Source organism: Hyperolius riggenbachi, chromosome 10, assembly GCF_040937935.1.
Source record: "Hyperolius riggenbachi isolate aHypRig1 chromosome 10, aHypRig1.pri, whole genome shotgun sequence".
Taxonomy (NCBI): Eukaryota; Metazoa; Chordata; class Amphibia; order Anura; family Hyperoliidae; genus Hyperolius; species Hyperolius riggenbachi.
This window is the reverse complement of record NC_090655.1, coordinates 239,987,986-240,004,141: the sequence shown is the minus strand read 5'-3', so window position 1 is coordinate 240,004,141 and position 16,156 is coordinate 239,987,986. Positions and strand designations below refer to the sequence as shown.

Here is a 16,156-nt window from a genome sequence, read left to right as displayed (position 1 = left end):
CAGCAGTGTGAAGGCCCACCACTGCCAAGTGCTGCTGCAGATGGTCACCGTGGGGAAGAACAAGCTTACGGCAGACCACGTCCTGGCCAAGCTCCGAGAGCAGGAGAGGAGTTGGCTGACCCCCAGGGTCCTCACAGTCAGAGATGTGGTGGCCGACAATGGGGCAAACTTGGTTGCCGCCATACAGCGGGAAACCTCCCCCACATCCCCTGTCTGGCCCACGTCCTGAACCTGGTGGTGCATAAATTCCTGCACACCTACCAGGGGATGGACAGTCTTTTGGGAGCGGCAAGGAAAACGGTGGGTCATTTTCGCCACTCGGGTGGTGCCACAGCGTCCCTGGAAGCCGTGCAGCTGGAGCTGAACCTCCCATGGCACCGGCTCATTATAGACGTTCCAACTCGCTCGAATTCCACCCTGGCAATGTTGGAACGTCCGGTTGAACCGAGGCGGGCTGTCAACCTCTACCTGGCCAAAGCCACCATGGATGCTAACTTGTTGGGGACCAGCACCACCCACCTCCCGGACATCATCCTCAGTGCTGATTGGGGAAAAATGCAGCTGGTGTGCTTGGTGCTGGCACCCTTCCTGGAGGCCACCAACATGGTCAGCCGGGACCATGCGTCGCTGTTTGAGTGGGTGACCATGGTGTGCATGCTGGAAAAGGCCCTTGATGCTCTGGTGGAAGTGGGAGAGGAAGCCTTGATCCAGCAGGAGCAGCAGCAGCAACCTTTGTAGTCCACCTCTGTGCAGCAGGAGGAGGAGTTGGAGGTCCCTGACCTTGAAGAGGAGGGGGCATAGCGGAGTGCAGCTGCAGTAGTGCGGGGTTGGAGAGAGCAAGATGAGGCTCCAGGATCAGAGGAGGAGGACAGCACTGTCAGCGGTGCAGAAGATGATGGGTCAGCAGAGATGGCAGCCCTCTTCCCCATGGCAGCGCACATGCTGCAGTGCCTGCGCAAAGACCCAAGGGTGAAGCAGATGCGTGCTCGGAAGGACATTTGGATCACCCTGATGCTGGACCCACGGCTGAAGGGGAAGCTGGCTCAGTTCCTGCCTGTAGGAGGAGACCCTGTGCGCCGAATCAGGGACTTGCAGCGGATTCTGGTTCGGCGCTTGGAGGAAGCCATCCCCCAGACTCCCAAACCCACTGCTGTCACAGTCCAGCCAGCACAGCAGCAGGTGCCTGCATCCAGCAGCACAGGCGCCCAACAAACCTGCTGTCTCTGACAAAGGCGCTCTATGCCACGCCAGTACCGCTGCCTACAGAGGAGGTGCCTGCAGCAGCATCCGGCTCTCAAAGCCAGAACCAGCACCTGACCCGGATGGTGGCCGACTATATGGGGTCCTATAGGGGGCTTGACACCGACACCCCTGTGGACCCCTTGGAGTACTGGGCCATGCACCTGGATATCTGGAGCGAGCTGGCGCAATACGCCCTGGAAGTGCTGTCCTGCCCGCCTTCAAGCGTGATGTCAGAAAGGTGCTTCAGTGCGGCCGGTGGAGTCGTCACTGAGAAGCGCTCTCATCTGTCCAGCCAGTCTGTGGACAGTCTGACTTTTTTAAAAATGAATCAGGTTTGTGCGGTTGGTGAGTTCCTGGCCCCTGTTGTTGGCCAGGAATGAAGTAGCTGAGTGGGAATCACTATGCCTGCTTCACCACCCTTTACCATCACAACCTCCTGACTCCATCTTGATTAAGCCAGGTTCTAATTTTTTTCACAGCCATGGTACCCAACACACTAAGTGCCATGGTCAACTATGTAAACACAATAGCTGTGTAATTTTTTTGGAGGTATCTGTGCTGTCCGAGTTGTGGGGAGGCCCCAACTGCGGCAGTACAACTGCTTCCTGGAACCTCTCCTAATTTTTTTACTGAGCCGTGGTACCAACAAGTGCCATGGTCAACTATCTAAACACAATTGCTGTGTAATTTTTTTGGAGGTGTCTGAGCTGTCCAAGTTGTGGGGAGGCCCCAACTGCGGCAGTACGACTGCTTCCTGAAACCTAGTCTTGATGTTAATTGACAGCCATTTTTTTTGTGTTTTTGTTTAAGCAGTGTTTCCCTTTACAAAATAATGATGCTACATGCTTCATATACCCTAAAAACGTTTTTAAAGCAATTTAAAGGCCACTTCCGGTTTTCCATCCGGATATCCGAGTCTGGTCGGATACTGGGTTGGATATCCGACCCGGATTCGGATCGGAAAATTTTTGATCCGGATATCCGGATCCGAATTGGTCCCAGATAGTGAAAAGTGGTATCCGAGCAGCACTGCCCCAGATAGCGAAAAGTGGTATCCGAGCAGCACTGCCCCAGATAGCAGTATAGGTAGCCTGTGTGTGCCTCCAGATAGCAGTATTAGGTAGCTGTGTGTGCCTCCAGATAGCAGTGTTAGGTAGCTGTATGTGCCCCTAGATAGCAGTATTAGGTAGCTGTGTTACATTTGAAATCTGTGCTGGTAGACTTGGGCTAGGATACAGCCAGTATATTGCGGATCCTGCTTCTGCACAAGTCCGTGCCATGTTAATTACTATCCCCCCTCCAGGCCGCCATGGATAGTGGGGAATGATATAATTTGGCTTCCAGCGATTCTGACGGCGCCGACGTTCCTCACTGAGCGCCGCTGTAGATCTGATTCCTATTCTAGTCTATGGTGGCGCCGGCTGCGCCCAAATCTAGCAGCGCTGAAAAGAACTGCTCCGGCTGTGTTTCCCCAGATAGCAGTATGAGATAGCTTTGTGTGCCAGCCAAAAAGCAGTAATAGGTAGCTGTGTGTGCCACCCAGATAGCAGCATTCTTAGGTATCTGTGTGTGTGTGTGTCCCAGATAGCAGTATTACCGTAGGTAGCTGCATGTGCCACCAGATAGCAGTATTCAATAGTTGTGTATGTCCTCCAGATAGCAGTATTGGACATCTGTGTGTGCCACCAGATAGCAGTATTAGTTGCCTATGTTCTCCAAATAACAATAACTGATAACAGAGTAACTGTCGGCATACAATTGAAAATCAATTCTTTATTTTTATCTGGTAAACAAGTAATTAGGATGCTAACCAGGCAATCCAGGTGCCCTGTGCCCTAAATGCACTACTTGTTCTTAAAATTTAAATAAAACCGTGTTAGGGCTGGTTCACACGGGCTTCTGCCGAGCTTTTGCTCAGCGCCACGTTCAAACGCCAGCGTTTAAATGCCAGTGTTTAGACACTAGCTTTTGAAGGCTTTTAGGAAGCGTTCAAGGCTAGCAATTCTGGTCTCTGCTATTGTTTCCTGGCGTTATCGCCTCTGAAAGCAACATGTTGCTTTCGAGACTAGATGCAATGTCGGTATCTAACGCCAGGCTTTCATGAAAGCCTGCAAAAGCCAGCTCTAAACGCTCCCATTCACTTGAATGGGACGGCAGTAGGTCTCAAAAAAAGCAGCATTAAACGCCACAAAAACGCCCGTGTGAACCAGTCCTAATACTATGCAAGGCTTTTTTTTTTTTTTACGTTTTTAAAGGTTCATTACACTATTGTTGGAAGCTGCTGGAAGTTGAGGAAAACTTTAAAACGCTTAAACTGGTCTTATTCATGGTCAGCCATTCCGTCCGGTGAGCGTCCTTTTTAACTATCTGCATGCTGAATTAGGCACTTGGAGTGGGCAAGGGCACGTTTTGTGGTGCTGGGAAACGTGTGAATACTGTTGAGACTGGATTACACTATGTTGTGTCCATTTTTGCTCCGAGTCTTTTCTATAGCGTGACCCAAGCCTGTGGAAGAGAGCCTGTCACAACAGTCCATTAGAATATGCGCTAAAGCTGGTCCCATATGGTCAGCATGTATACTCGCTGAGCGTGGACCGTAATCATTCATTGACTGGTGGAGACACGAGTGATGTGAAATTGCACAGAGGATATTGAGTGTCCTATAGAGTTCCATTGCAGTGTTAATCAAGGTCATCTGGAGAGACAGAACATCTCATATATGCATACCTGTATCGCTGATCTGTAACCAATCAGCAACTAGTAGGTGAGAGTGTATTGTACTATTAATTTGTAGATTCTAGCAAGCTTTCTGGGACTTTAGTGGACATTTGTAATATTGTTGTGAGCGCTGCATATGCTCTATTATATATGCTAACTAGGGTGTAGATACCACCCATCTATTGCAGCGTTCCATATTAAGAACATGTGGAACCTAGTGTGAGGAGCGCACAAAACCACTTTTTGTGTTCAGTCTGTATGCTTGTTGAATGAATGTGGCTCTGACACAAGTTGACCACATCCTTGCATTGCTGCGTGGTCCATGGGGTCGCAAAGAGTCAGGGCACGACTGATGATCAACAACAAACGCAAATACCTTCTGTTTTAAGAAGCCAAACCTATATTAATTAACAAACCTCTTAAAGTTCATCAAGAGAATGCCAAGAGTGTGCAAAGCAGTAATCAAAGCAAAAGGTGGCTACTTTGTAGAACCTAGAATATGACATATTTTCAGTTGTTTCACACTTTTTGGTTATGTACTATACTTCCACATGTGTTAATTCATAGTTTGGATGCCTTCAGCGTGAATCTACAATGTTCATAGTCATGAAAATAAAGAAAACTCTTTGAATGAGAAGGTTTGTCCAAACTTTTGGTCTGTACTGTATGTCCATTGTAGTCTAGGGCCAATTTTGGGGGGAAGTCAATTAAGTTATCTGTATGTTTTCAGGGTGTGGTAGGAAACTGGAGTGCCCGGAGGAAAAGGAACAGAGAGAGAACAGGAGAACATACAAACTCTGTTCAGAGCCCTGGCTGGGATTCAGACCGGGGACACAGTGCTGCAAGGTGAGAGTGCTCACCACTATGCCACCGTGCTGCTCATAATCTATTGTACTGTTTACGCATTTGTGATCAAGTACTTTTCCATAGGAACAAATCCCAAACTGCAGGATCCACGCTGCTCCTCCCTAGGATCTATGCTCCTCCTCCTCAAGATCTATGCCTATGCTGCTCCTCCCCAGGATCTATGCTCCTACTCCTCAAGATATATGCTCCTCCTCCTCAAGATCTAAGCTGCTCCTCTCCAGGATCTATGCTCCTCCTCCTCAAGATCTATGCCTATGCTGCTCCTTCCCAGTAACTGTGCTGCTTTTCCCCAAGATCTATGCTGCTCCTCCCCTGGATCTATGCTGCTCCTCCCCTGGATCTGTGCTGCTCCTCTCCAGTTTCTATGCTGCTCCTCCCCATAAACTATGCTGCTCCTTCCCAGGTTCTATGCTGCTTCTCCCCAGGATCTGTACTGCTGCTCCCCAGGACCTGTGCTGCTGCTCCCCGGCCTGAGGTGACAAGAAACAAGTCTTGTGGGTTTTATATATAGATGGTTTGTATTACTGTTTCCACAGCTAAAATAAAATTTTACAACATACATCACATGTGTACCCATAATCACCCAAATGACATTTCATCTACAAAGAGGATTCCCCACCATCTTAAAGAAAACATCTACAATTATTATATGTACCATTTTATTAATTTGTGGCATTTAGCAGTTAAAAAAAGCATTGATCATGTGAAGTACTACAAATAAACGTTTAATCTGATGGAGCACCTGCTGGTGTAGCTGGTAAGTTGTGTAAGCAGAAGCCTTCTCACTTTACTGCTGCAGCATGCAGGCTTCTAACATTATAAGAGCCAAGTCTCCTGACTCTGTGTCTGATTGGCTGGTCACTGTGTGTGTGTGTGTGTAAGGGGAGGGGAGGGGCACCAAAAACTGAGAAAACCCAGGGCAGTCACATGACTAAGTGGGTGGGGAAACAAGAGCGTTTTCAGCAGCCACTGAGTGTCAGCAGGAGCAGAGCCAAGAATGATGGCAAAGAGATGTCACCACTGGAGTCCCTAAGAGATAAAAGCCATCACTCCACCCACCAGACTCTGCCTATAGCTTCTGGGTGGGGAAATTTTTTAGAAGCTCCTCCTCCCCATCCATCATCTGGTTTTCTAGTGATCGAAGAGGTCAGCCTGTGAAATATCACTCCAGAAATACAGATATAAATTCTGCACTCACAGACCTCACTTCCTGTGCAGGAAAGGCAGCTCTGATTACACAATAAATTCATCTTTCTTTTTAGAAAGTCCACAGAGCCAAAATCACAGGCTCTGTGAAGCTGTCCCCCCTCTGCAATCAGCAAAAGTAAACATTCCATCATGCTTGGTTAGTGCTACGTTGTGCCCATTTGTGCCACAAAAATTAAGATTTGTGCTGCTTTCAATTTGAAGATAGTATCACTTATTTTCTCCAAAACTGTAACTTGACCAAGCCCCGTACAACAACCTACGGACATGAACCGGGTATGGGTATGAATGGTGGCCAGACACCATACAATTTTTAAAATATCTTTTCAATTCAAGAATTGCAATCAATTTTTCGGACTGATTGTAAGATGTAAAATATCTGACCAATGTACCCCACACGTGTGGGTCCATTTATACCCAATTATGAAAAAAAAATGGATCGAAAACTCTGAGAAAATTGCTTAGAAGTATATATATAAAGAAATTGACAATCTACCACACACCATTCTATTTTCATAAAAATTGATCAGAAAAATACAGCACCCCCAATAGACTTTTATCAAATAAAAACGGGAAATCCGATCTTATTTCTTGTTCGAATTTAAAAAAAAAAGCTTTCGATTTTTCGGAAAATCCGATCATTTTTATTGAGTTGCTGTAAAATCGGATCATTTTATTGTATCATGTGTGAAGCCTTTAGCCTTTGTGATGCAGGGGGGCCAAGTGAACTTTTGACCTTTATGAAATTGTTAATATCTAAAAAAAGATAGATGATTTTTGCAGCACAAATGAGCACATGCACGGCACTACCCACCCATACCAGTTTCATGTCCCGTAAGTTGTATGGGGGCTGGGTGATAGTAATGTTTTGGAAATAATAAGTGCTACCGGTATTATCTTCAAAATGGAAGCAGCACAAATCTTAATTTTTGCAGTACAAATGTAGCACTAACCAAGCATGATGGAGTTTTTATTTGTGCTGATTGTAGGGGGCCAGCTTCACTGAGCTAAAATCACAACAGACCCAGACGTGTCACCATCCCAATTCATTGTCCCCCTTCCCCATTAGCAGTCATCAACATCAACTGTTTCTAATTTAATTGTAGGTGAGTTCTTGTCTGTGTGAGTTTTCATGTGTCTCCCAAGGATTCCACTCTCAGAAAAGCTTCTCCCACACTCTGAACATGAATAAGGACGCTCTCCTCTGTGTCTTCTTATGTGCTTTTGAAGGTTTCCATTCTCAGTAAAACATTTCCCACATTCTGAACATGAATAAGGCCTCTCACCTGTGTGAGTTTTCAGGTGTCTATGAAAGCTATTTTTCTCAAAGAAACCTTTTCCACATTCTGAACAGGAAAAATGATGCTCACCTGTGTGTCTTCTCATGTGTTTAATGTGAGCTCCACTATCACTAAAACATTTCCCACATTCTGAGCATGAATAAGGCTTCTCACCTGTGTGGCCTCTGAAGTGTCTATGAAGGCACTGCTTGGTGGAAAATCTCTTCCCACACTCTGAACATGAAAAAGGACGCTCACCTGTGTGACATGTCTGATGTGTATCAAGGTGACTCTTCTTAAGGAAAGCTTTCCCACACTCTGAACATGAATAAGGCCTCTCAATTGTGTGGGTTTTTAAGTGTCTCAAGAGACTTTCTTTCTCAAAGAAACCTTTCCCGCATTCTGAGCATGAAAAAGGAGTCTCGCCCGTGTGTCTTTTCATATGCTTAGTAAAATATGCACCCTTAGTAAAACATTTCCCACATTCTGAACATGTATATGGACCCTCACCGGTATGAACTCCGAGATGTCTAACAGGGTTACTATTGGGTAAATATTTCTTCCCACACTCTGAACATGAAAAAGGATGCTCACTCTGCTGAACAACGTTTCCTTTAGCAACAAAATATTTCTCACAGTTTGAACATGAAAAAGGACCTTTGTTACTGGAAGAGTCCTTAGCATTAGATGGAGCTTTTATAGAATGTGATTGGTCAGGAGATTCCTCAGCATCAGAGGGTGAGCCATTTGCACTGTGATCTTTACGATGTGTATTTCCAGTGTTTAGAGAACATTGTGTGTCGCCATCATCTTCTGTAGCGCCATTCGAGGGGTTCCTCACAACATTTCTGTCTGTTGGGGGAACAAATATAAAACAATGTTTATAGTTCCCGTTTTGTAGTTGGGAATCCTGTATGCTATAGAAAAGACAAGACATATAACATTTATATTGTGCTTCTCTCCTGGCAGACTCAAAGCACTTGAGCTGCAGCTGCTATGGTGCACTCAATAGGCAGTAACAATGTTAGGGAGTATGGAAGAGCTGAGATTTGTTGCACTTGTTATGTGGGGGACATGATGGCTGTACTTGTTATGTGGGGGACATGATGGCTGCACTTGTTATGTGGGGGGACATGATGGCTGCACTTGTTATGTGGGGGGACATGATGGCTGCACTTGTTATGTGGGGGACATGATGGCTGCACTTGTTATGTGGGGGACATGATGGCTGCACTTGTTATGTGGGGGGCATGATGGCTGCACTTGTTATGTGGGGAACATGATGGCTGCACTTGTTATGTGGGGAACATGATGGCTGCACTTGTTATGTGGGGGACATGATGGCTGCACTTGTTATGTGGGGGGCATTATGGCTGCACTTGTTATGTTGGGGACATGATGGCTGCACTTGTTATGTTGGGGACATGATGGCTGCACTTGTTATGTGGGGGACATGATGGCTGCACTTGTTATGTGGGGGACATGATGGCTGCACTTGTTATGTGGGGGACATGATGGCTGCACTTGTTATGTGGGGGACATGATGGCTGCACTTGTTATGTGGGGGACATGATGGCTGCACTTGTTATGTGGGGGACATGACATACAAACGATCAGTATATAAATAAAAAAAACACACCTGTATGGTTCCCAAAAGGGACACCAACAGGGTGAAAATCCAGTAATGGTGCACTCCACGGTGTTCCTACTTCCGAGGGGTGACCCTCCAGTCATGTGATTGCCTGCTCCTCCATATATAGGGAGTGTGCTTCTTGATACCAGCACTTGGGCTAACTGAAAGCAGCATGAATTCCACGATGCATGTTAGACGGATAGGTCCTTTATAACCCCTCTAATGACTACTGCATGCTGTATTGTTACTTTACCTGCTAATCAAACCAGGGGCTAAGAATCATTATTGTCACTCTGTTCTGGGACAGAAAGATGGTGGAGATGGAGGTAGGTGGTGGAGGCAGAGGTGGGACAGAAAGGTGTTGGAGATGGAGGTAGGTGGTGGAGAAGTGGTGGAGACAGAGGTAAGACAGGAAGCTGGTGGAAATGGAGGTAGGTGAGAGAGAAGTGGTGGAGGCAGAAGTGGGACAGGAAGGTGGTGGAGATGCAGGTAGGCGGTAGAAAAGTAGTGGAGGCAGAGGTGGGACAGAAAGGTGGTGGAGATGGGTTAGGATTCCTCCGACTCCTTGACTCCAACTCCTCTAATTTGCATATTACAATCTTGTTGATTGAAAGTATGTAACATTAAATGCATCTCTTAACTGCCAACGCTTAGGAATTTTAAAAGACAACTGTACTGAGAGCGATATGGAGGCTGCCGTATGTATTCCCTTTTAAACAATACCAGTTACCTGGCTATCCAGCTGATCTTCTGCCTCTAATACTTTTAGTCATAGACTTACGCCTCATTCACTTCATAAGCGCTTCCGTGTGCATTTGGAAGCGCGTATGACGTGGTAACATGCAAGAATGGCAGAAGGGTATAGACAGCCCTTCTGCCATTCACATCAAATGCGCTGCGCAGCAGTACGATGCGCTATGATGCGCTAGTGTACTGCTGCATGCATCCTGCCCACAAGCGCAGAGCTGACCCATTCACTGTCAATGGATGGGATCAGCAGTGCAGCAGGTAGCAGCGCAGATGGCGTTCAATCGTACGTGTTGTGTTCCAATCGCATGGCCATCTGCCCTGCATAGATGTGAACGAGGCCTAAAACTAGTCCTTGGTAAGAGTACTTGTAAAAGGTACAGACAGGAGCAAAGAACATCTATCAGGCCCTAGGCAATGTAACTGTGGGTACATGTAAGAGTGATGTGCAGGTACTTTGCAGGAGAATGAGGGGATTCTTCCTCCATTACACATTCTTCATGTACAATCTGAACCGGGTTTATCGATAATAGACAACTCCTCTGTGTTCACTGTGTTCAATGTGGACAACATTCTCCGTGGATTCCCTGCAGTTCTGTGGGGAGTGCATATGTAGAGTATAGTATTACTGTGTAACTTAAAGTAAACCTGAGATAGATTAAAATGTTATACATACCTGGGGCTTACTCCAGCCCCCTTCATGCTAATCAGTCCCTCGCTGTCCTCCTCCGCCACCCGGATCATCTGCTATGAGTCCAGGCACTTGAGCCAGTCAGGCACAGTGCGCATGCACACACTCTACCACCAGAAATGTACTATACCTGCGCAGCACTATTGCGCAAATACAGAACGCTCCTGGCTGTGGAAGCGGCATGCGGCCGGACTGCGCTGACTGGCTGAATTCCCGGGACTCATGTCAGAAGATCCAGGTGCTGAAAGAGGACAGCAAGGGACTGATTAGCCTGAAGGGGGCAGGAGGAAGCCCTAAGTATGTATAAAACTTTTCTTTTCATCTGTCTCAGGTACCCTTTAATTTGTAGTCACCAAACCAAATTTTAACATATCAAATTATTTGATTTCATGAGCAAAAGGAGTGCATACATTTGTATAAACCAGCATCAACACAGAATTATTTGCATCTCATTGACCATCTCTATTAGTGACACAGCTACACATCAGGCTTTATTCTTACAGCAGAGATGTTATTTAGTATATATAAGAGATTCCTGTGTACAAATCATATATACAGTCACAATCAGATATGTATATCTGACTTTAAAAATACGGGAACTGCTTTATTGAAGCAGCACAAGTAACTATTGACTGGTTTATTTCATTTTTGTGGGCTAAGCACAGCTATTCACTTTCAATACTGCTGCGCTGCCCAGTAACTAGTCAATCACCTATTAGTACAATTAATAAGCAAATCAGGCAAGACAATGTAAATATCACCATAAGTATCACATAAAGTCCAATGAGTGCGCTGTGGTTCCTCCTGTGAAAAAGTCAATGTCCTTCTGGTGCTATGCACTCCACTGCGCGCTCCTCCAGAGACCTATATAAAACATCTCCACATAGTGTGATACTGTATAACCATTCACTAATCAAATGCTCCACAGTGCGGGTGCGAGTGATAACCATGTTCACACGTGATCCCCACTACCCTAGAGGTCAAAAAGGCTCACCAGATGTAAACCGCCATGATTCAGGTGGCAATCTCACATTCATTAATATGTATCACTCAGAGCATCAGTGATCATATCCAGTTCCAATAAAAAAATTCCTTTAATAAAAGCATAAAACAAAATCATTGCGCAGCATGTCAATCCAGTGATAAAATACACACTGCGCCTCTACGCCTGACGTAGGTCACGTGGGTTGCAGTGCGGAAGTCCGGAGTCGCAGGTACCTGGCGCGGAAAGGCTATTGGAGATGCGTCTGATGCTGGAAAGACTTGCCGCTATGACTCGCTATCCTATCCCTAAAGGGAGTCTGTAAGTTACCCAAGTGCGCGAGAGGCGCAGTGTGTATTTTATCACTGGATTGACATGCTGCGCGATGATTTTGTTTTATGCTTTTATTAACCCTTTCTGGACCAGGACCCTCTGCCCCCTTAAGGACCAGAGGGTGCTGGTCCAGCAAACCGCCGCTTCCCGACGAATCGCCGCAAGTTACCGTCGCTCCCGCCGGACACGCCGCAGGCTGCTCTCTCAGCCGTCGCTATGACGGCAGAGCGCTGTGCGCCGGTCAGGAGCCGCTTTCATTGGCTCCTGACCCTGTCACTCCATGTAAGCCAATGAGAACGGCTTACATGAATGACAGGGCCAGGAGCCAATGAAAATGGCTCCTGCCCGGCTCACAGTGCTCTGCCGTCATAGAGGCGGCAGGGCATCACAATGCGGCGGGGGCAGAGCGGACCGAGCGACGCGGACGGGCTGGGGCGCGCGGTCAATGGGACGTAGAGTTTACGTCCGGTCAGGACCGCAGCGCCCCCTGCCTGACGTAGATTCGTACTCGCTCGGTCCGAAAGTAGTTAAAGGAATTTTTTATTGGAACTGGATATGATCACTGATGCTCTGAGTGATACATATTAATGAATGTGAGATTGCCACCTGAATCATGGTGGTCTACATCTGGTGAGCCTTTTTGACCTCTAGGGTAGTGGGGGTCACGTGTGGACACGGTTATCACTCGCACCCGCACTGTGGAGCATTTGATTAGTGAATGGTTATACAGTATTACACTATGTGGAGATGTCTTATATAGGTCTCTGGAGGAGCGCGCAGTGGAGTGCATAGCACCAGAAGGACATAAGCACAGCTATTACTGTATATATAATTCATGATGACTATTATCCGAGAAATTATTATTATTATTATTTAGTATTTATATAGCACCGACATATTACGCAGCGCTGTACAGTGTATATATATATATTGTCTTGTCACTAATGACAATAATGATGACTATTATCTGAGAAATAGAACATTTTATCATATTTTCTATTTTAATCACAGTCGGAGTCAGTGCATTTTCTCCCGACTCCGACTCCAGGTACCCAAAGATTGCCCGACTCCGACTCCACAGCCCTGATAGCATTAACTGTAGGTGGTCCTGCTCCTGTTAATTATCACTACCATGAAACGTCACTCGTGGTCGCTACTGTGTTAATGTACATAACAATGTACAGAATGTACATAACAGTTTAAATTCATTAGGAGTTGGAGTCGGTGCATTTTTTCCTGACTCCGACTCCAGGTACCCAAAAATTGCTCCAGTACTCCACAACCTTGGGTGGAAGGGAAGTGGTGGAGGCAGAGGTGGGACAGGAAGGTGATGGAGATGGAGGTAGGTAGGAGAGAAGTGGTGGAGATGGAGGTGGGACAGAAAAGTGGTAGAGATGGAGGTAGGTGGTGGAGAAGTGGTGCAGGCAGAGATGGGACAGAAAGGTGGTGAAGATGGAGGTAGGTAGGATAGAAGTGATGGAGACAGAGGTTGGGCAGAAAGGGGGTGGAGATGGAGGAAAGTGGGAGCAAATTGGTGGAGTCAGAGGTGGGACAGAAAGATGGTGAAGATGGAGGTAGGTGGTGGAGACAGAGGTGGGACAGAAAAGTGGCGGAGATGGAGGTAGGCGGTAGAGAAGTGGTGGAGGCAGAGGTGGGACAGAAAGGTGGTGAAGATGGAGGTAGGCGGTAGAGAAGTGGTGGAGGCAGATGTGGGACAGAAAGGTGGTGGAGATGGAGAAATGTGGAAGAGAAGTGGTGGAGGCAGAGGTGGGACAGAAAGGTGGTGGAAATGGAGGTAGGTGGGAGCAAAGTGGTGTAGGCACAAGTGGGACATAAAGGTAGTGGAGATGGAGGTGGGTGGAAGGGAAGTGGTGAAGGCAGAGGTTGGACAGAGAGGTGGTGGAGATGGAGGTAGGTGGGAGAGAAGTGGTGGAGACAGGAAGGTGGGGACAGAAAGGTGGTGGAGATGGAGGAAGGTGAGAGAGAAGTGGTAGAGACAAAGGTGGGAAAGGAAGGTGGAAGGGAAACATTGGAGGTGGAGGTGGGACAGAAAAATGGTGGAGAAGGAGGTAGGTGGTGGAAAAGTGGTGGAGGCAGAGATGGGACAGAAAGGTGGTGAAGATGGAGGTAGGTGGTGGTGAAGTGGTGAAGGCAGAGGTGGGACAGAAGGGTGGTGGAGATGGAGGTAGGTGGAGAAGTGGTGGAGGCAGAGATGGGACAGAAGGGTGGTGGAGATGGAGGTAGGTGGAAGAGAAGAGGTGGAGGCAGACGTAGGACAGGAAGGTGGGAGAAAAGTGGTGGAGGTAGAGGTGGGACAGAAAAGTGGTAGAGATGAATAAAGGTGGGAGAGATGTGGTGGAGACAGAGGTGGGACAGAAAGGTGGTGGAGATGGAGGAAGGTGAGAGAGAAGTGGTAAAGACAGAGGTGGGACAGGAAGGTGGAAGGGAAACATTGGAGACAGAGGTGGGCCAGAAAGATGGTTGAGAAGGAGGTAGGTGGTGAAGTGGTGGAGGCAGAGATGGGACAGAAAGGTGGTGAAGATGGATGTAGGTGGTGGAGGCAGAGGTGGGAAAGAAAGGTGGTGAAGATGGAGGTAGGTGGTGGAGAAGTGGTGGAGGCAGAGATGGGACAGAAGGGTGGTGGAGATGGAGGTAGGTGGAAGAAAAATGGTGGAGGCAGACATGGGACAGGAAGGTGGGAGAGAAGTGGTGGAGTTAGAGGTGGGACGGAAAAGTGGTAGAGATGAATAAAGGTGGGAGAGATGTGGTAGAGACAGAGATGGGACAGGAAGGTGGTGGAGATGAAGGTAGGTGGGGAAGAAGTGGTAGTGGCAAAGGTGGGACAGAAAAGTGGTGGAGATGGAGGAAGGTGGGAAAGAAGTGGTGGTGGCAGAGGTGAGACAGGAAAGTGGTGGAGATGGAGGTAGGTAGGAGAGAAGTGGTGGAGGCAGAGGTGAGACAGGAAAGTGGTGGAGATGGAGGTAGGTAGGAGAGAAGTGGTGGAGGCAGAGGTGGGACAGAAAGGTGGTGGAGATGGAAGTAGGTGGGAGAGAAGTGGTGGAGACAGGAAGGTGGGGACAGAAAGGTGGTGGAGATGGAGGAAGGTGAGAGAGAAGTGGTAGAGACAAAGGTGGGAAAGGAAGGTGGAAGGGAAACATTGGAGGCGGAGGTGGGACAGAAAAATGGTGGAGAAGGAGGTAGGTGGTGGAAAAGTGGTGGAGGCAGAGATGGGACAGAAAGGTGGTGAAGATGGAGGTAGGTGGTGGTGAAGTGGTGGAGGCAGAGGTGGAACAGAAGGGTGGTGGAGATGGAGGTAGGTGGAGAAGTGGTGGAGGCAGAGATGGGACAGAAGGGTGGTGGAGATGGAGGTAGGTGGAAGAGAAGAGGTGGAGGCAGACGTAGGACAGGAAGGTGGGAGAAAAGTGGTGGAGGTAGAGGTGGGACAGAAAAGTGGTAGAGATGAATAAAGGTGGGAGAGATGTGGTGGAGACAGAGGTGGGACAGAAAGGTGGTGGAGATGGAGGAAGGTGAGAGAGAAGTGGTAAAGACAGAGGTGGGACAGGAAGGTGGAAGGGAAACATTGGAGACAGAGGTGGGCCAGAAAGATGGTTGAGAAGGAGGTAGGTGGTGAAGTGGTGGAGGCAGAGATGGGACAGAAAGGTGGTGAAGATGGATGTAGGTGGTGGAGGCAGAGGTGGGAAAGAAAGGTGGTGAAGATGGAGGTAGGTGGTGGAGAAGTGGTGGAGGCAGAGATGGGACAGAAGGGTGGTGGAGATGGAGGTAGGTGGAAGAAAAATGGTGGAGGCAGACATGGGACAGAAAGGTGGGAGAGAAGTGGTGGAGGTAGAGGTGGGACGGAAAAGTGGTAGAGATGAATAAAGGTGGGAGAGATGTGGTAGAGACAGAGATGGGACAGGAAGGTGGTGGAGATGAAGGTAGGTGGGGAAGAAGTGGTAGTGGCAAAGGTGGGACAGAAAAGTGGTGGAGATGGAGGAAGGTGGGAAAGAAGTGGTGGTGGCAGAGGTGAGACAGGAAAGTGGTGGAGATGGAGGTAGGTAGGAGAGAAGTGGTGGAGGCAGAGGTGAGACAGGAAAGTGGTGGAGATGGAGGTAGGTAGGAGAGAAGTGGTGGAGGCAGAGGTGGGACAGAAAGGTGATGGAGAACGATAAAGGTAGGAGAGAAGTGGTGGAGACAGGGATGGAACAAGATTGCCGTGTCAGCATAGAATAGGTCAGGTAAGGTTATTTCTTTACCTGAAACTGGCATTCCTAATTCACTGGTCACCATCATGTCTCCCTCCTCCATACACTGCCGGCCACCCGTCACTTCTGTCTCCTCTTCTTCTTCTTTTACCACAACTTTCACATCAGTCAATTCTTCAGCCTGAACCCACAAAATCACAGAAAAAAGTATACTTCACACATTAAAATTAATTTATTCAGGTATTATTTCAGAGA

General features: G+C 47.7%; 1 protein-coding gene across 1 annotated transcript in view; it reads right to left on the bottom strand.

The window, feature by feature from the left end:
- Positions 1-5,326: 5,326 nt before the first annotated feature.
- The window catches only part of LOC137536478 (gastrula zinc finger protein XlCGF26.1-like), a 36,006-nt gene continuing 25,176 nt past the window's right edge, over positions 5,327-16,156 (bottom strand). Inside the window, exons 8-9 of the mRNA XM_068258690.1 lie at positions 15,953-16,082; positions 5,327-8,165 (exon numbers count right to left, since the gene is read on the bottom strand). Of these exons, the coding sequence (XP_068114791.1) occupies positions 7,099-8,165; positions 15,953-16,082 (1,197 nt within the window). The 3' untranslated portion in view covers positions 5,327-7,098. The remainder of the gene's footprint in view (positions 8,166-15,952; positions 16,083-16,156) is intronic.